Below are 20,423 nucleotides of genomic sequence, written 5' to 3' on the forward strand. Positions count from 1 at the left end.
TAAACTCAAGTAAATATGGATATATTATTGGAAACTTTGTTTCTTCATTTACGTTTGCCAGGAGTTTTTAATTAATTAATGTAATTTTTTTCACCTTTCTGTGAGAAACATCATAAGAGGTTATTAGGAAAAATGACACAGAAATCACAGACAACTAAATTAAACCATTACCAAAATGGATGTTAAGATATACTGTATCATCGTGGACATGGGGAAAAAGTTTGAAGACCTATGTAACTGTGCATTGTGTTTCGTGATAGGCGACTGTATGTTTGCTTAATACCGGAATGGAAATACTATTTACTGCATGTGTGAGTATATTCTAGAGAAAACAAGAGAACTTTAACGTAATAAATTTACTGAATGTCAGACTTGTAATGCAATTAGCAACACACAAGTTTGAGTGTATATTGGTGATGATGTGTTGGGTGACATAATTGCATGCATGTATCTGACTTTATACAGTTGTAAAATGAACTCACCTGGATCTCTCTGGTCCCTGTAAACATCTCCTTTAAGCCACTGAACACCAGTCGCACCAGGTAATGGGATGCATCCCATACATGCTCCTGGAAAAACAACACATAATTATTCTGGTGTATTCATATCCTTAAACGCACTTCACTTTTTTGCTCCACTGCATTTCTAAATGAACACAATTTAATACAAGTAATAATCAATAAATTTTTTACTTTTTTATTAAATGGACTGAATGTATAATGTATATATATGAGAGAGATATGACCTCCCCCTCAGTGGGAGCTGCCTCACCCTGCCCATCCACCCCCTGTAATCAGTCACAATTACATTTTCCCCCAATTCCCTGTTTAAAGAGTGGCTGTGCGGTGGATATCAAATATCATACCTATTGTTATATTACACTCATGGCCTCCCTGATTCAACCATGCCATATTTTATTTCACTGCGATAAGATAATATGTAAATAAACCTGACTAAAACAAGATTTAAAAGCTTCTGTTCTTGGTCCATGCAGCGGGGACTCTTCATGTCAAGGTCAAACTTACTAAAATCCCTTTGAGTACATCATCAAAATGCCTTCATACAGATGCAGAGGACAATGGAGAGGAGGACAGATCCCAGTAGAGAAGACCTTGTACTTCATTCCAAGTCCATCTGGGCTCAATGTGTGTGGAAATACACTCTATGTATAGCATGAGAGGAAAGTGTAACGAGAGTCCCATATAGAGGAGATCCTGTGCTAAGAGGCCAGTTTGTCATGCCACGCTGACACAATGCTAAAAATAAAACAGTACACTGTGTGAGGGGAATCCCCTCAGCCTCCACCACCACCCTCCACTACCCCTGTACCTTGGGGAACTCATCAATCTCCTTCAGTCTTTTCTCTATCTGGAGGCGTCCTCCATAGCGTGTGACCCCGTACACCACAGTCATCACCGTCTGTTTGACCACCTTCCTGCTGATGAAGCCCTCCAGGACCTTTGCAATCTTTAGGCCATTCTCTGCATCCCGTGCTCGGAACTCCTCCACCTGGAACAAACAGATGGCCGTGTTGCAGGTACTTACACACACGTTTACAATTTGTATGAAACATAATTGCAAATGATGAACAGCTTTTGTTCAAAATGTGTCTTTTGGTGGAAATTTTGGTGGAGTATTTTCACTAGGGCTGTAACTAATATTTATTTTCATTGTCGATTAATCTGCCCATTCTTTTCTTGATCAACCAATTCATTGTTTGTCTATTAAAATGTAAAAAACACTGACTCCCAGTCACAGTTTCCCAAAAGCTAAATTGATCCCAACAAATGTCTAGTTTTGTGTGAGGCAGCTGCTCATTATTTGCTGCTGATCAGGGAATAGATTGATCAACTAATCGTTTCAGCTCCTAGTCCTTACACGATCTCCAATAAAATGACTGTTGCCACTGTTGCTTGTTGTACAGCTTATCTTTGCGAGTAAACAAGATTTATTTTCCCAGGTAGCTTGCTATTTCACAAACCTGATACAGTATCATCTAACAATAACTGCAATACCCAGAGGTAAAAATACAAGACAGATAAGTGTCCTGCAGCAAACTGCACTCCAATTTCAGTCACCGCCCCAGTGCACTGACAACTCCACACAACGTCACCTCACAATTAACTTCAAATTGTTTCCCCCTAAAAAGAAACATGTTCACAGCTAGCTGTTTCTGCTGATAGCATTGTATGCACACTTGCCCTTTGAGCCTTCGGCTGCTCTCGGCTCTCACTGCACGCTGATGCAAGGCATGAAAAACTAAGCACTTTTCAAAGCAAGGCCTAAAGTGAGAAACCTAGAATATATTCCCAGTCTGTAACTCACTACGGGATGGTGAGTCATCTTAATGTTAATAGCTGAGCAACTGCAACGTGCCTTACAACTGAATTCAACCACAATTCAGTTATCTTGTGCACCTTTCAAGTAAATGCATTTCAAAGAAGAGGAACAAAACAATGAAAACTAAAAACAGCTCACTGCTGCTGACCTGCTGTGCTACTCCGCTGTACACGTCCTGGGGCACATCACAAGGCATGAGGTTGACTGATGTGGCACCAATAACATCTCTGCCTAGAGCGGCGTAGTGCTGGAGACCATTACAGGAGCCGTCCTGTACGAGAGGTGGAGAGAAGGAGAGGGAAGATTAAAGCAGTGATGTGGAGGAGTAGAAAACAGAGACAGAAAAAGAATTACAGAGATCAGCACAGAATGGGAGGGCAGCACAGGGAGAAGGGTTAAAGGTGAACAAAACAAAGAACAGATGAGAGAAGAAGAGAGTAAAAGTGAAGGAATAACAAAGAATAGAAGAAAGAGAAAACAGAAACAAAGGAGAAACGGTAAGATGAAACACATGAGCATTGGCTCAATAGATGAGAAAAAAGATCTGGTTGAAGCTGTTTAGCGCAGTTCATAAAAACATATCACCATGTCCCACAGCCCAAAGCAACAGAGTGACTTTTGCACTCATTGCTAGACAATCAAACCATCTGTGAGCATCATTCAAAGCAACATCTAGATTGGTTTTGGCATCAGACGAGGGAAAGAAGCAATGAGTGAGTACGCAATTAGCTGATGAATTGGTCAATCAAATCATCTTTTTTTTCTTTTTTTTGGTCATTCACAATTAATTAAAAATAAGTGGTCAATTTCATTATGTCACTGTTTTTTCTGTAGGGTTGCACATTGTCCCAACTGATATATACTGCTTTTTGCTGCTGACCACACTGAGCAGTTTAAATGAGATTAGCTGTATGTGGGTACCAGTGACATAGCCATTATCAAATTGCAAGACAGGATGAAAGTCTAATATACACGAGGATGGTTGCATCTGCATGGTGTTTTTCAGGCATTCAGTGAGCGTAAGTGACAATTAAATTCTGTAACTGCAATGAAGAGCTTGACACAAAATGACAACTTTTGGCTATTTCGATTCTTTCCTTTATCCGTTTATCTAAAAGGGGGAGTGCACATTCATTAACATCAATATGATGTAAATGTGTCGGATTAAGCCAAAGGCTAATTTTCATCTACAGTCCTTGAGCAGGTCGAAGTTCAAACGGCTCGTGAGGAGGAGGTGCTAAATTCTCTGCGCCTAATTAATTACTCTAATGTCTGTTTAAATCTAACAACTGTTCTGTGCTTTCACATTGTGCTATAGCCCAGAAGCCCAGAGTCAGGGAAATTATTGCCACTTGCATTATTTGCTTCTTTTTTTTAATTTTTTTTTAAACTGGTGCGCTGTAATAGAATTTGCCATGATAATTTTCAATAATTTGTTTGGTATAATTAGTATAAAAATCACTATATGTAATCTGCATTGCTAAAAGTAACAGGAGGTATTTTCTTAAGTGCCACATAAAAGCTACATTATAGCAAGACTATTAACAAGGCCCCGAGGTGTAGACCATGTTGCATTAGTCTAAAAAATTATAAAAGCATCACATTATGTTTACATGAGTAAATCCCTGAATTCCTGGGCTACATAGTATAGCAAATAGTCAACTAAAAGGAAGCCTATTCTAGAGGGTTAGTTTGTTGCTTTAGTTTGTGGAAGAGACGGCCAGATCTCAGCACAGGATAGCTCAAGCTGTGGTCTGATCTGTAAGATTAGCACTACAGGTTAATGACATATGACATAAAATAGCCCCACATGGCTTGGGAGGTCTCGGCTTGTTAACTTTGATGTGCCCTCGAAACCAGCACTATAAAACATGACTAAATGACACACCATATTTTTAGGAGCCTATAAACTAGAACTACAATTGGCCTAAGGTATTCTCAGATGAGTAAATTCCTAAGAATAATCTGTTCTAATCATTTTACATTTTTCATTTCTGTTTCACCTGAATAAAGAATAATTAGTTTATCTTCAAATTCTTATCTTCATGTCTTATTAAAGAACACATTGGTCAGAGATGGACTTTGTGATTCAAATTGCTACGAATCTCTCTAAACACATAAATAATTCTTTCATGTGTTAAATGGTACCTGATGAACAGGAAAATGAGAGATGAACTGTGTTGGATTGGGAGATCTCACAGCATTGGCAATCTCCATGCAGCAGGCTAGAGCCTGCCAAGGCTCATCTGCATTCATCCACCAATTCTTACCCTGAGAAGGAAAATCACAAGCACATGGCACATCTTTGTATATCTTTCAGAGATAAGTGTGTGTGTGCATCAGTGAGCTTTACTATGAGAGATTTTTACAAACAGCTAAGAAGTTCTGACAAGAACTGCTATGTGGAACTATGAATTGCATGCTATCAATGACCAGCAAAGATTACGAAAGATCGACTGACATTTAGAGGGTTGTCGGCAGAGTCCAGTATGTCCTCCATGAGAGTGTTGGCATACTCCAGCCGTCCCTGTAGTGAGCTACTCTTCTTTAACCCTGTCAGATTGACTAAGTGGATCTTTAGCCAGTCCAGGCCCTTGGGACCGAGGGGCTTCCCTTCTGCAAACACGAGGATGGCCCGAGTCACATCGCTTCCGAGGTGATTTAAGTATGGGGGGCAGGGATAGGTACGTCCCCTGAAGTCCATGTTGTGAGGGAACCAGAAAATATCATCCCGCATGTGGTTGGCGATGGAGAGTTTATAGAGAGCATCCATACGTAGGCTGTGCATCTCACTGCATTTCTTTTTGGCATTAATCACCTCTCTTTTTATGTGGGCCTTCTCAGAAGCGGTGTAAGTGGGATCTTGGGGGTTGAAGTGGGGTATTTTGGGGGCCTCTGACAGGGGGGGAGGGATGTCTAGCTTTTCACTACCCCGATCATTGAAAACGGAAATAATAATATCCAACAGGGGTTTGTTGATCCTCCAGGCACAGTTGCCCAGCTGGTTGAGAGAGTCCAGGACTGCATGGAGGTTCTGTGATTTCTCCAGCAACACCTCATGTTGGGTGGCCCCATCCACTGAGCGCATCAGCTTGGTTGGTGTCAGCAGATAGGCTCCAAACTTGACAGAAGTCCAGGGCACAGGAGGGCACACCATCGGCATCACGTAGGAGTCAAAGGTCAGCTTGGTCTCCATGGCTTCCTGCTGCATCTGAGTGAGGATGGGGTGGGGCTTAATGAAGCCGACCTGGTGGGTAAAACATCAGGAGAAATACAATCAGAAACCTCAACTGAGCAGACACAAGAAAAAAAGAAACAGTCGCTCTTATAAGTTTATTTTAAAACCAGTTTATGGTTAATCATGACAGAGCTTAGCTAATTTGATGAAGTGTTAATTCTGATAAATATATACAAGTAGATACGCTAAATATTTGGACATCTGTTTCCTAGCAGTTTAAATTCTAATTGACAAGAAGAACAATGAACAACCTCTGCACTGAAAAGTGATATCATTCCTGTATACCAGCACCACTGCCATCCACAAAAGACTCAGGTAGGCAGCTGTAGCTCCATGAATCCATGAATTATGTAAAATCCTGGTTCGTAGCAGGATAGCAGATGGATATCAACATGTTGCTTTGACGTCAAAGAATTATTATTATTACCATTAACGCAACACATGTAAAGCATGTATTGCTGGACATAAAGACCATCATAAGGAAAAAATACAGTAACCTGACAGAAAAATAAAACACCTCAGTATTGCTTGCATGAGTCAGACGGTCGTGCTGTGTTGTAAAATCATTAGAATGCTCCCCTGATGGGCTAACCTCCAAAGAGAGACAGGAAGAAGAGGGGGCAAAGAGAGAGAGATGAAAACAGAAGAATAAAATTCTGCTACAGTACATCCCTCTTCCCGACACAGTCGCCTCACCCTCCTGCGGGGTCCCATGGCACTAAATCAGCGAGCCAATTAAGGGGACACTAAAAAAGGGATTATTCTGGAACCTATTCATCTTACTCAACTGTTCCCCCTGCCAATTCACACGAGGAGAAAGGGTCTTATAATTCACACTCTTTGGAGCATCACACTGGATAGGAGGTTGCTCAAGTGGTCAAGGTAACAGGCTTTCGAATGACACTCTTCCTGTCCAAAGTGAAGGTCAAGGGTTTTCATGTATTTTTTCTTTGTTTCTAATCCACTATGCTTCTTTTCTCATTAATGCAAATTTCGACTTTACAACTTCTTGAACTTGATCATTCTTTTTTTAGTCTCAAGACTAATTGTGTGTAATTTTCAGTCATAATGAATACAACACTGATGGATGCTCCTTGTTATCAACAGTTTTCTTATTTTTTTACTTTGAATCCTTTCAAATACTTATATACTCAATATTAGTTCACAGGAGATCCTCCAAAGTCTAATCCTTCACCATTTTTTCCAAATAAATCTCAGTTGAAAGGATCTTTTTTGGTCTGGGTTAATGCTCAGGAATCCTGTTACCAGGTTATCAAAGGTATTTAAATTCTCTAAGATCAGGATCTGAATGGTTTTATCAGAGAGGCCAAGGGACCCTAAGAACCCAAAGGACTTGTGTTCATCCCTCCGTGTCAGAAGAATCTGCCTTGCATTTTTGGCAAGGCTGCTTTAATAGAACTGCTACCAACTCTGGGGTTGCTGACCATGTGCTCCTTTGATATCCCTGCAGAACAAACCAAGTTGCACTTGGACAGATTTGCACATCCACTGTACCTGTCGGGTGCTACGGAAGGTGTACATGTGGTAGAGGATGGGGATGAGCTTCCTGTCGTAGGCCGGGTTCAGGATGTCGCTATTAATTTTGAGGTTCTTGACCATCATATCGACCAAGTAAGTGCCCAGCTCCAGAGTTATTATGTATGGCCAGCTTGTCTTTCCCCCATGTAGCATTGGTCCTGAACTCTGCTCTATCTCCAGATTACACCACTGCTCCCTGGGAAGGACGTCATACTCCTAGAGGGAGAGGAACAGACATGGGTTATATTCATTTAGTGATTTGAATATTTTCCTCAAATGAAAAATAACATGTAGTATGATTACAGTAATATCTTGCAAAAAGCAAAGAAATTGCAAGTCTTAAAAAAATATAATAGAGGACTTTAAATGGGTTGGAAAGGGTATGTAAATATCTAAACATTTTGTCAAACAGTCACTGAAAATAAAAAAAAATTGCTTTCATGTCTTCAGAAAAATGAAGCAGATTAATCTTCCTATTATTTTCTCAATTGATCAATTAATTATGTCGTCAAAAAAATGACAGAAAATAGTGTTTCACTGAGTCAAGGGTGCCAGCTTCAAATCCAAATATACCCAATATATATATATATATATTATATAACCCAAATATATTCAGCTCACAAAAATGTAACAAGAGAAAAACAGAAAATCTTCATATTAGAGAGGCTGAAAACAGCAAGTTTTGACATTTTTGCTTCAAAAATGGCAAATTATCAATTGATTATCAAAGTAGATGCAGAATATTTTTCAAATAATCAACTAATCATTGCAGCTGTACAGGACACCAAAGGGAGAGAACCTTCAAGAAGGCAGGCAGGTAGGTAGGTGGTATCATAAACATTTTTTGGTCAAGGAGAAAGCATTGTAATACAATCTCAATAGCATGAACCAGTTCAAAGCAAAAGCTGGATGAGTAGAAACTACAGAAGTAAACAACACAGCATCTTGCACACACAGTGCAACAGCATTAAGCAACAAAAGCAATTCATTAGACACTAGGTATGTGGTAATAGTCTAACCAGAGGTGAGAGACAGTTTAGTCAAACATTTCTAGTGTTTAGCTTTCAAATGGATGCATGAAAACGTAAATGAGTAAAGTGAGAACTCAGACTAATGTTTGGTGTCACAACAACAATTAAAAACACCATAACAGGCATTAATTCAACTACAAAGGCGGCTTGTAAAATAACTTGCATAAAACAAACACCTCAACTAACATCTATTCTAACTAGCTGCTGGAGTATAATGAGCTCTTGCTCATTATCGTCTTGATGACATTAGCATTTTCCCCCGTGTACCAGAACCATCAAAACACTAGTGGAACACTGAGTCAGTGATTCTGGCTATAAAATTCCACTGAGGAAAGACAGTCCTTTGTTTCACTTAAAAAATAATGAGCAGCATGTCAATGAGCTGGTGAGCAACATCAATGCAAAGATCCACCAGACTTCATCAGCTGTCAGTTGTTAATCATTTGTCTTACAACTCAAGTTAATTCATTTATTTCTATATTTTTCTGCCGATGTTCAGGGCCTGCCATGATTTCTCCAAAATCTATGCAGGCTACACGTTTAGCTTTTATAGTTACAATGCTGCATATTATGTTATTTTTTTTGTCCCTTATTGCAACATCAAGTTATCTGAGTGAGAAATTGCTAATCGCAAATAATGCACATGAGAAGAGCACATAAAGACACACATCAGGAGCATCATTAAATAAGTAACATGTAATTTCTCTACCTTAGTATCTTTGGCCAGCAGCTCTGTGAAAGTGTTGTAAATGTTGCCCAACTTTTCCAACGTCTGATTCTGGTGTTTCTGTCCCACAGAGTATTTGGTGTAGACCCTGTTGCCCAGATCTCCGGCTAAAATCTTCAGCGACTCTCCACTGGGAGGTAGGTTAGCAACACTCTGGACAAGAACAGGACACAGTTCAAAAGGTCAAGCAGGTGAAAACAGCAAAAAAGGCTGTTTGAAGCTTCCGTCAGATCTGGTTTAGTTCAATAAAAAAGAAAGCTATCCTTCAGTCAGAGGGGAAATCAAAGTGAAAATGGTTGTTTCAGAAATCACATCAAACCCAGTGAATGTGTTCATGTAGGAAGCAAAGGTATCTGATCAAAAGCTCACTCCACTTTGCTGCCAAAGATAAAACCTTATGCTTTTCCAGGTGTTGTCACTGTCAGCGACTTGATTTGTGTTTTGTGGTTTCCCAGACCGGTCAGGTCGTATTATACAACAGCAATGTCGAGAAAACAAAGGAGTGATAACGTATGACATAACTACACGTCTTTTTTTCACGTTGTAGTAAAATAAAGTTGTCATCAATCAAATGCCTTTGACTCAAACACAGACAAGTCTTTGTTAAATCCCCGATTTTCTGGCATTTCATTGAGCGGTAGGCTGGGTTAGGTGGGTTGTATTACCTGTAACATGATGTCAACATACTCCCTATCTTCCAGCAGACAGAGGTAGGGATAAAGGTTAAGCCTGTAGTCCTTGGTGTTGGTGTTCGCCAGGATCGTCTTGCTCTCCCTCAGGGCCTGAAGGAGGATCTTCTGCCACTGAGCCCGCTGCTCAGCCAGCAGCTCCCTCTGAAAGGACAACACATGTGTAAGTCATCCATCTCATGACTGTGACTGACAGCAGGGAACCCTTGAAGGATGTGTCAAATAAAATGACCAATCCTGCAGAAATCCTTGTTCACCACATGCTGCACGGTCCAAGTGGAAAGTCATTATAAATTGTGAAGCAGTCGATAGGGCCACCTCTCACTGGACACAAGTTATTGTGCAACATGATCGTGAATTCCATTCGATGGTTAGGTTTGTTTAGCCCCGGTACCTCTAAATGACAGGGAGAAAACAAACTTAAAACAACTGGACCACATACTTCTTCATCTAAGAATGAAACGGGATGTAAAACCTATTTTACTTTACTCAGAGGTGTGGCCTAGGAGAAGGGTTTGTAGTTCAGATAGATACATTTAACCAGTTAATAACCATTTGTCGTTTTCATTCCCATGGACTGAGGTTAAGGAATAGTTGGACAACTACTCCTTTAATATCAAAATGATAAATTCTACTTTGGGTCTTTTTAGCAATGCTTTGCAGAAAGTGTCACTGATTTAAATGATCCACCAACTGATGTGGCTAAAGACAAGAAAAGACGAGAAAATTTCACTTTACTACGAGCTCATTTTCAGGCTAGCACTCCATCTGCATTGGATGACATCCATCCCTGTTCCTGAAAAGAATACCTCAGCTGTGATGGCTGTTATTTTATTCATTATTACAAAAGAACAGGCTATATCATTCATTCAATCATTCATTCATTTTCTACCGCTTATCCTCTAGTAGGGTCGTGGGGGGGGCTGGAGCCTATCCCAGCATCCTTTCGGGCGAGAGGCGGGGTACACCCTGGACAGGTCGCCAGTCCTTCACAGGGCACACAGAGACAAACAACCATTCACTCTCACATTCATACCTATGGTCAATTTAGAGTAACCAATCAGCCTAGTCCCCATTTGCATGTCTTTGGACTGTGGGAGGAAGCCGGAGTACCCGGAGAGAACCCACACAAGCACGGGGAGAACATGCAAACTCCTGCTATATCATTTGATCTAATATAAAGTGAAAATTCACCGTGGCTACAAGATCTTAACGTCTCTTCCTTCATTTGCTCAGTGAAGGTTTGGATCAACTATCAAGACTTAATATATGGCTATATCATTTGATCTAATATATTAAGTCTTGATAGTTGATCCACACCTTCACTGAGCAAATGAAGGAAGAGACGTTAAGATCTTGTAGCCACGGTGAATTTTCACTTTCAATTAGACTTAGATTGTGCTCTCATGTTGTGGTACATATTCAGTGTTTTGAATGAAGGAGAAAATCGTTTTTTGGGCCTGCAGTTAAGGCCACAACTGATATTATCATTACTTGTATTTTAGGCAATTTTAAGAGAAAAGGAGAATGTGCATCCCCAGTTGGGAGGTAAGCAGGTTTGTTCAGGTATATACATGTACCTGTGAAGGTATTGTGATATATGTACATTCTGTGCATGACTGTGTGTATGTGTTAGTGTTCACTCTTCAACTGAAGAGTTTTACTCAGTGTGACTGAAGCAGAGACACAGTCTGGAATGTGGATGGTGAGGTGACTCTGCGTTGTCTCCGGTGGCCTCCATTACAATACATTATTATTCTGCCCTGCCAGTCTGTAAATGCTTCCTGACCACCAGGGACCCTCAGTCTGCTCGCTTCCCACGAAGCCCATCTGCAGAGTCAGACGAGCCAGGCTGGACTGTAAATGCCAGAGTTGGAAAGAAGGCACACCACAGGAATATGATGTTTCTTCCTCTAACCTGTCAGACCCTAAATTCACATTATTTTAAAGTTTAGGTCAGAGAAAAAGAGAAACTTTACTCATATGAGACAATGCATAACCATAGATGTTAAAAGTATGAAAAGCATGTTAAATGTAAATAAATCAGCACTTTGTAAATGATCATATATTACTGTAATTACTCCAAACAAAGCAGAATACTGCCAAGATGATATACACCCACTAGAGTCTGTATCTTACATTGTGTGCCAGCACATTGGGCTTTGCAGGGAATCTGCAGCCTCTTTTGCAGTTTAAAGGGACAAACTTACAGCAAAAAACAGGAAGATAACTGATGTGTTTGTGTTTTCTTTTTAACAGGAAGCAACTGCGTTTTTAGGAGATGTGAAAACAAAAAACATTGCATAAGCTTCAACACTATTGTAGACACAGTGTTTCAAAATGAATCTGACAATAATAAACAGATGTTTAAAAACACTGTATGCTGTACATGTATATTTCAGGAAGAAAATGGCTGCATCTAGATTTTAAGATTAAACCCTAAAACATCTGTTATCAACAACTAAATCTTCTCTATGTCACAACATGTTAGTAGTTTCAGCATCACTGACCCATAAATCTAAAGTCTGTACTGAAGATGACATGAAGACAAAGAGAGGCAACAGTTGGGTCTGTTTACCATTTTGGCCATGTTTTCTGTGACAGGCTTGGCACCCTCCACAGAGTCGATGGTGACAGTGCAGGCCCGCTCCACGCTGAGCTGACGTTTGAATCGCTCACGGAGCTCCTCCCGAGTGAAGTCCAGTTTGGGGTAGTGATGGTCTGCCCTCTAAAACACATGAAATACAATTAAGTTAAGTTAAGTTAAGTTAGCTATGCCAGTGTTTGCATCTCTCCTCTCTTACACTGTCCGTGCAAACCCTGCCCTCACTCGCACACAATTTCTCCTGCAACATGGAGGGAGACACAGCGCCTGGCCACACAATTTTTCATGTACATGTTGATATGTTGTCCAGCTGTAAATTTTCAAACAGGGTAGCCCTCTCTTAGTTTTTGCTTAGCTGAATGTTTTGTTAAGCATGAGAGGAAAACCTGTAATTTAGTTTAGTTTACTTTAATTTATGGTCTGTTATAGTTGAAAACAACTGAATTCTTAATTATCAGAGATAGGTCTGTTATTATTTTATATTGGGTATTTATTCTGTATAATTTTTCATTTACATGTTTTGCAGCTGCATATTTTCAAACAGGGAAGGAAACCGTGTCTTAATATTCTATTGTGATCACAGTCTGTTTTAAGCCCTTGTGACATCTCATATGCGTCTTTGACATTTGGCCCACTATGTAGAAAATACAGAGATACAGAGATATGATTTTTGGTCCATATCACCAATCCTATTATTAAACCCTATCACACATACAGATATTGCATACAGAGAAGGATGAATGAAAATAAATCCAGCAAACATTGTGGTCTATAAAAGTCAATATTGGTCAGAAATGGTCTGAAATACAAGTATACACACATACTTGTATTTCAGGACATTTCTGGCTTAGTGAATAAACTTGTAACAATCTTAGCACAATGCTAACACACCTCTGTTATGCTGCACTTAAAATCCTGCCAGAACATACTGATTTGCTCTGGCCAAGTTACCTACTAAGCAAGCAACCTGAGAGACAATGTCTTGCTAATAGAAATAAAATGTGCTTTAAAAGTCAAGTCTTGTTTAAAGAAATGGTGACCTTGCCAATGCAATAAGACCTCTGGATATTATCTGTGCACATCATAGAAGGGTTGTACGCATGAGCAGATGCAGTACAGCTGTACGAACATTTATTATCTCATAGACAGCAGGCGAGATACAGTGGATTGTAAATTAGGCCTCAGAGAGACAGAGCATGGACAGCAGCCAGAGCAAAGCTTAAGGTAGCGTGGCACATAAATTGCTCACCAGACAGCTCTTGTACAATATTAGAACTTTAGAACAATAAATGGGCAAAAAGGCTAACACTTCGTTATCAGCAGACCGGGATGAAATCAAAAGATAGCTGCTGAAAAATGTGCTGGCATGATAATTTTGAGAAGAACAAACTTGCAGCTTGTGAGGTACAAAGAAAAGTGAAAAGCTCCATAGAAAGAACTGTGTTGCAATATTGTAAGAGTAAAGCTGTGTGATTTTATTTGAATACTTCATGCAACTGAATGAATTCAAATTTCTCAACCTATAAAAAAAGTGACTATGCTAATGAAATGTGCACACATACAGTACATTTTCCTGATGTACAAATAGAGAACACCCCACAATCTCTGACGACAAGCTGAAACTAGATCAAACTGCATTTCGTACGATCTACAGCTTCATCAAAATTCCTTCTCTCACCAACAAACAATATTCTAATTAGATTGTGGTTCTGCTCCTAACACTGATTGAAAATCCTCCAGAGACCATCCAGCCAGCTACTCTGTTATCCGGTGGACCAGTTATTTGGACAGTCTTTCAGTCATTAAATCAACCTACCAAAAAGTCACAGTCATAGTCAGATAACCGACTAGTTAGTCAGCCTTGAAAATACAGTCAGAGGCAATAGTAATGGAGCAGTCACATTTGAGCTGTTTCAAATGTCAGAAAGTGGCATGGTTTCACAAATTTTCTTTATATAAAAATACATGACCTTCTGATTGCTACCATCACACACACAGGCCAACACTAAGATAAAGACGACCAAAAATATGTCACTCAGACGAAGATCAAAGTAATTTTGGTGCAAGGACTGAACCTAAAAATACTGCAATTGTACGAAAAGCTGTTAATGAATCATGTGAGAATCAGGAGGCGAAAGGAGGTGGGAAAAAGTGAGGAGAGGTGAGAGGAGGAGAGGCAAGGAAAGCGGAGGACCCATTAGAAAGCAAAGTTGGCTCACTTTAAATAGGCCAGTGCCTGTCTGGCTGTGAATAGGGTGACAATCAAATCTTTCATAGTCACGCTAGAGCTTTCTGACAGCTTTCCCAGCTTTCTGGTGATTCCACTGGCAAAACATACAGAAGACTCAGCCTTAAAAATAACTTATCTGTATTTATAGTCATACAGTGTCACTTTTTTAACATAAAGTCCCACTTTGTGTTTAAATAAACTCCTAATTTCCATCAAGATTTTTAACACTGCTGATATAATAAAAATCCATTCTTTATGAAATGAGTAATTGCCTTAAACGCCTTATAATACATCACACCCTTTTAAGGAAAGAGTGTATATGGCTGATTACACCAAAAATGCAGTCTCTGCTGTCCCAACATAAGCAAGTAATGGTCTCCACTGACATTGGTTTAAGATAATTTAAAGAACAAAGACCAGCCCAAGACACTTAAATGGCAGTTAACTCCATTATATCAGCTCTGGTGACGTCAATGGAACAGTAGGTCATCTTATTTTCTGTGGACCCAGCAGAGACCAGTCTATCAGCAAACAAGTATCCTGATGTTAAGGCATAATCTGGGACAATAGTCCACAATAATGACTTTAAATTTTCTCTATTCAGTCTAGCACTAATAATGATACATACTAAAGCCCATTTAAGCTCATCCATTTTTAAATGCTCCAAAACTGCCAGATCTACTTCCTGAGGAGGCTCAGGTCCTTCAATCAACCATCATCTAAACTGTGTTGTACTGAGAAGGAGGTGTCACAGCAAAGGACGCCAACAGACTGAATAAACTTATGAAGTAGGCTGGTCTGTCATTTGATCCCAGCTGGTCACTTGACATGTTAGTGAAGCTTAAGAGCACCTTTAGCGACAGACTTATTCCACCTTGGTGTGTAATGGAGTGATACAGGAGACACATTTGTGCCAGGTGCTATCAGACTTTTCAGTTCATCTGCTTCTAATGCATCTACTTTGCTCTTTGCACGTTATAATATTGACTGTATCTGGACATTATCAATCTTCAGCACTTTATGCCTTTAACTGTACCTTATTTATAAATGGATCATCAGTCAATATCACCACTTATCCATTCATTAATGTTTCTGCTTATTCATCTCAGCCACTGTGTTCATGTATCTGTTAACATTTGTATTTTAATGTATCTTGCTGCTATTTAACTTCAGTCCAGGGATTATTAAAGTCATCCATCCATCCATGCATTTATCCGATCCACTGGTATGCGTGCTTTAAATATCAATTTACCGTATACAACCTCAGCAAACATTTGTAAAGGTTTAGATAAAGTCATTGTTTCGTATTCTATGTCTTGCCCATCTTAACAATCATGGTTCATGTCAAACTAAGCCTGTGGTACCTTTGTGTAGAAGTCCTTAACAAGCGATGAAGAACACTGGCTTGTGGTCAGGTTGAAGCAGGGCTGGTAGTCGGGCTGGATGACACGTATGGCCTTCAGCACCATGTCTCTCTCATCTTGTTCGAACACACACTGAGCGAACAGATCATCCACAGACAGACCATCCTCGTCCATCTGGCTCAGGCACCTGGATAAACAGGGACATGCAGTCAGTGTATCCGGTTTTAATGCAATACTGTGACATATATTGTGTCTTAACACTTGGGCACTTACTGCATTATACTATGTAATACTTGCAGAGGGCAAAGCAGAAAAGGCCAATCCTATGTTATTCTTTCAAGTGTTTTAATATTTGTGTACTGGTAACAGACAAAGATGGCTTGTTTCATATGAAGCCATTCAAGGTCACTTTGCTCCTAACTTATTGTAACTCAGCTTGTTGCAGTGAAAAATAAAAAAGCAGCTGTTTCCCTGAAATAAACAACCGTGTAGAAATACACATCAACATTGTCACAAAGAAGTTAACTCCTTCCATTTTTACATTATTTTTTCTACAAAATAGCATAAAAACACGGTTTAGCAGCCAGCTTGAGGTCCTTCTCACCGGCACATGTGTACAGTGTGTAATGACTGGCTAAAACAACTGGAATAACTAATAACTATTAAAATATAATGTTCTAATACTTAGGCTAGGGTATTAGTCCACAAGATTAAGAAAACATAACACGACCGATTCTCTTTTGAAAGTCCTTACAATACCCCTCCTTTCCATTAGGGTCGCTATATGCTTGTTCAGGTTTAATGTTAAAAATACCAACCCATCAGATGACACAAGAGGTATATTTTCATTCATGTGGGAGATTATAGTTATTACAGTGCAACAGACTTTGGGGTCATCTGATCACAAGCTCAAAGTTCACAACCTTCTGACCTGCCTGATGATGTGGGAATGGGACTAAGATAATCATATAACTGTCTGAGTCGCTGATTACTTCAGCTTTCAAAAATAAAAAATAAAACTCCCGAGTGTGTGGGGTCATTGCATATGTCTCCCCCACCCTGATCGACAGTTACAGAATATCAATTTAAGTATTTGAATTGATAGGCTTATCCGTCAAACTCAAAGTACAAGTTTGATCCAGAGGCAGATGGGCGCTGACGACATCAGTGAAATGTTTATTTAAACAGAATCTCCTAGAGATCTCTTAGGGAGAGCACAGTCTCCATGACTAGACTGCAGAATGCAGATAATGCCAACATGCAACCAGTCCCAGGAATACAAATGAGAGGTGTAATAACATGATTATTCCATAACTCAGTTTCATATATGATACCTAAGAAGGGCAGTGAGTAAATATTTTCAGCCTGGTGGATCTTTCTTCTTCTGCAATTAGTGGGATCTGGGAGCTAAAATGATAATTATTTGTTTAAATTATTTCATGTATTTTGGTATGTAATGTTATCAAGCTGTACACTGATGTATTCTTCTATTCCATAAATTGGGCCTATTAGTATTTTTTGCAAAGTCTAACATAAAGGTTTTTGTTCGTGCTCCCCCAAACAAAAATGTTGTGTCCTACAAATTATACAAATGCAATGTCTGGCAACAAAGTAGGAAACTATATAATTCTAGAGATTTCACACACACTGCTTCATTGCATGACGGCTTAATTGGATGACTAAATGTCACCGTAGTACTGCATGATATTTGTATGACCTACAGTGTACACTATGCAGTATTTGTTATATGTGAAATTACAGCTATTGTATGTCTACATGGCAGAAAGCTTGTTAGTGTCATGCACACTTTGTGGTCTAAAGCCCCTGCCCAACAAACTGATGAGCTTAAAGAGCCCGTTTGGTTACACTGCTCTCTAGAGGATAACAACAGAACTACATAGGCTAAGCCAAGAGACAGAAGTGAGGAAAACCCATTTATCATCGACCAGAGAGGATGAGCGAGCTTCACCCTGCACACCTTCTCCTCAAGACAATTATAAATAACAGAACACTAATTACCATCTGGAGGAAACCCTGGCTCAGCAACCTTTACCGACTTAATCAAATCACAAGTGAGCAGGGCTCAGCAAATGAATGAATGAATAAAACAAAAGACCCACTGTAATAAAAGACACAAGCCATATGCCTACTGTTTAAAATTATGTAGTGTACGTTTGGAAATATTTCTAAAGCAAACCAAAGAAGTCAAATTTTTGAGTATTTTCACTCATGGCTCGGGTCTCTTGTGATGCAATGTGCATTTTTTGTCTGAGTAAATGAGAGAGTCTTGAACAAAGAGAGGATTAGTCTGGGTGCTAGCAGTGTGGTCCAGAGGAACAAAGAGGGCAGAGAGGTTGAACGATGGAGCATAATCAGCCTGGTGACTGCCCTGCTGCACCCTAGAGAGCAAAGAGCTCTGGAGGACACAGCACTTACAAAGGGAAACTTAAAGGGATATGTGTGCGTGAGTCAGTGTGTGCATGTGTGTGTGTGTGTGTGTGTGTGTGAGAGAGAGAGAGAGAGAGAGAGAGACAGAAGAGAGGGGAACAGATTGGTACATTGAGGGCAAGGATGCTGCAGGGGAGACTTCAGAGGCGAGAGTGATATCAGGAAAGTACGACGGTACTGAGACAACACAGTAAAGATAAGAACTGGCAGACAACAAACAAATGAGTGACAGAGAAAATGATGACAGTGAGGTGGGTAAGAGAAAAGAGAGGCTGCTTGGCCAGAGACTAAGCAAGAGTGCACCACTGCAGAACAACAATGTCATATGAGCATCAGCTTACAGAGATCGATGGACCAACCAGAAACCTACCACCGACCCTACTGCCCTGCCACCTGTCCCGCTATTGGACCATGTCGCATAGGGTGATGTCACTGAGGTCCAGAGGAACTTATGTGTGTGATTCTGTGTGTGTGTGATTCTGTGTGTGTGTGTGTGTGTGTGTGTGTGTGTGTGTGTGTGTGTGTGTGTGTGTGTGTGTGTGTGTTGTGTGTGTGTGTGTGTGTGTGTGTGTGCCTTTTGTGTAACAGCACTTAATGTGACTGATGGTGATGAAGCTGTCAAACAACTAATCAAGCCAGTGGTGACATGGGGGGAAGTTATGATATATGATAGTGGGGTATTTTGCATGGTGTGATTAGAAACTAGCTGTGCCCAAAGTCACAGCCTGCCTTCATCAGAGGACATAGCTTATTAACGTCAAACCTAGAGCAATGATGGTTGTGGCCTGAAGCTGTGCCCCCTTTCCAAAAGAGAAGGTAAAAAGTCAAAAAATCCAAAAGTAATGGTGAATTCAGGAAGCTCATGTCAAGTCATGAACTGTCATACATTCTGAAAAGATCTACTGAGACAAAGTTTTTGCAAATTGTCCAAGTGAGATAAAAACACAGTCCAGTTTCCTATAAGTTGTGACATTTTTCACAACTGGCAGACAATGTAACAAGTTAATAGTAAATATTAGAGCCTAACGGATACTGAATTTTTGAGGGTGGTATGGATATTTGAGAGTTAAAAATACTGATCAGTAAATTATATATCTGGTGACCATTTTCTTAAACATGCAAACATCCAAAGGCATGCAGGTTAGGTGATTTGGTGACTCTAAATTGCCCACAGGTGTGAAGGGTTGTTGGTCTATATGTTAGCCCTGTGGTAGACTGGTGGCCTATCCAGGGTGTACCCCGCCCTCGCCCAATGTGAGCTGGGATTGGCTCCGCCCCTGGAGTTATATGACTGATGACCACCTGAACACTTGCCTAGTATTTACTGTACAATGTATTCTACTCACATTTATGGATTTGAATAGTGTTAACAAGGATCACCTGAATGCATCTGGCCATCTACAGAAGATCCTGGGATACTGAGGACCACTAGGGAAACCCCACGCATGTACTCCAAAGTCAGACAGAAAAAGACCATATTTCTCATTTGCTATCAGAGAAGCTTTTGGAGTAGGACACCCCCGTGAAGGAATTAACTCCTGAACTGGGAAACAGACCATGTAGCTTACTTCAAAGAGGGCAGTATTTCTGTATGAAAACAAACTGTGCCCTGTAATTTTTCCTGATATAATAAGTCCAGACTAATGTCAGGCCCAACAGAGAGAAAAGAAGGATTCAATATGAGTTCTGCCACTGCCTGGGCAGCAGGCCAACTGATTGTATAGGCTGCCATCGAGCAGACATACACACTGTGACACATGTAGTCTTGTGCTGAGGCTGTGAGCTGTGCACAGCGGGGTTACGTGTGCAGAATGTCATGTAATAAATCTAAATGTGGAGCTGACACATAGTCAGTGACATAACAACGTGATTAATAATACTTAACAGTGATTTGTCAGGATGACCTAGTTACTGCAGAGACATAACTGGGCTATTAGTTGTCAAGGATGTCCTTGATGAAAAAAGTTGCCAAAACTTGCCAAAAGTTGTCTGTGCAAAAAGAAATCAAATACACCACAATGCACAGTCAGAGGTTTTCTGCTGTCTTGTAACAATTTAATTAGTCTAACACAACTTCATAAACTCTGAGTCAGCAAGCTGCCACAACCAAAACAATTTTAACTGGCCTTGTAAAAGGAACAATAATTACTAAAGAAGTTTCCACAGCTAAAAAAATGTTTAAAGACACAATCATGTCATGCTGGATTGCCAT

The 20,423-nt window shown here is 40.0% G+C and overlaps 1 protein-coding gene across 1 annotated transcript in view; it reads right to left on the reverse strand.

The window, feature by feature from the left end:
• Positions 1–20,423, reverse strand: part of polrmt (RNA polymerase mitochondrial) — a 46,275-nt gene that overhangs the window by 22,293 nt on the left and 3,559 nt on the right. The window contains exons 5-14 of the mRNA XM_022759658.1: positions 15,764–15,950; positions 12,143–12,292; positions 9,541–9,708; positions 8,858–9,028; positions 7,094–7,333; positions 4,802–5,587; positions 4,489–4,611; positions 2,489–2,611; positions 1,330–1,509; positions 483–569 (exon numbers count right to left, since the gene is read on the reverse strand). Coding sequence (XP_022615379.1) covers positions 483–569; positions 1,330–1,509; positions 2,489–2,611; positions 4,489–4,611; positions 4,802–5,587; positions 7,094–7,333; positions 8,858–9,028; positions 9,541–9,708; positions 12,143–12,292; positions 15,764–15,950 — 2,215 coding nt within the window. The remainder of the gene's footprint in view (positions 1–482; positions 570–1,329; positions 1,510–2,488; positions 2,612–4,488; positions 4,612–4,801; positions 5,588–7,093; positions 7,334–8,857; positions 9,029–9,540; positions 9,709–12,142; positions 12,293–15,763; positions 15,951–20,423) is intronic.

The sequence above is a fragment of the Seriola dumerili genome, unplaced genomic scaffold (genome assembly GCF_002260705.1).
Source record: "Seriola dumerili isolate Sdu_G_001 unplaced genomic scaffold, Sdu_1.0 BDQW01000322.1, whole genome shotgun sequence".
In the NCBI taxonomy this organism is placed as follows: Eukaryota; Metazoa; Chordata; class Actinopteri; order Carangiformes; family Carangidae; genus Seriola; species Seriola dumerili.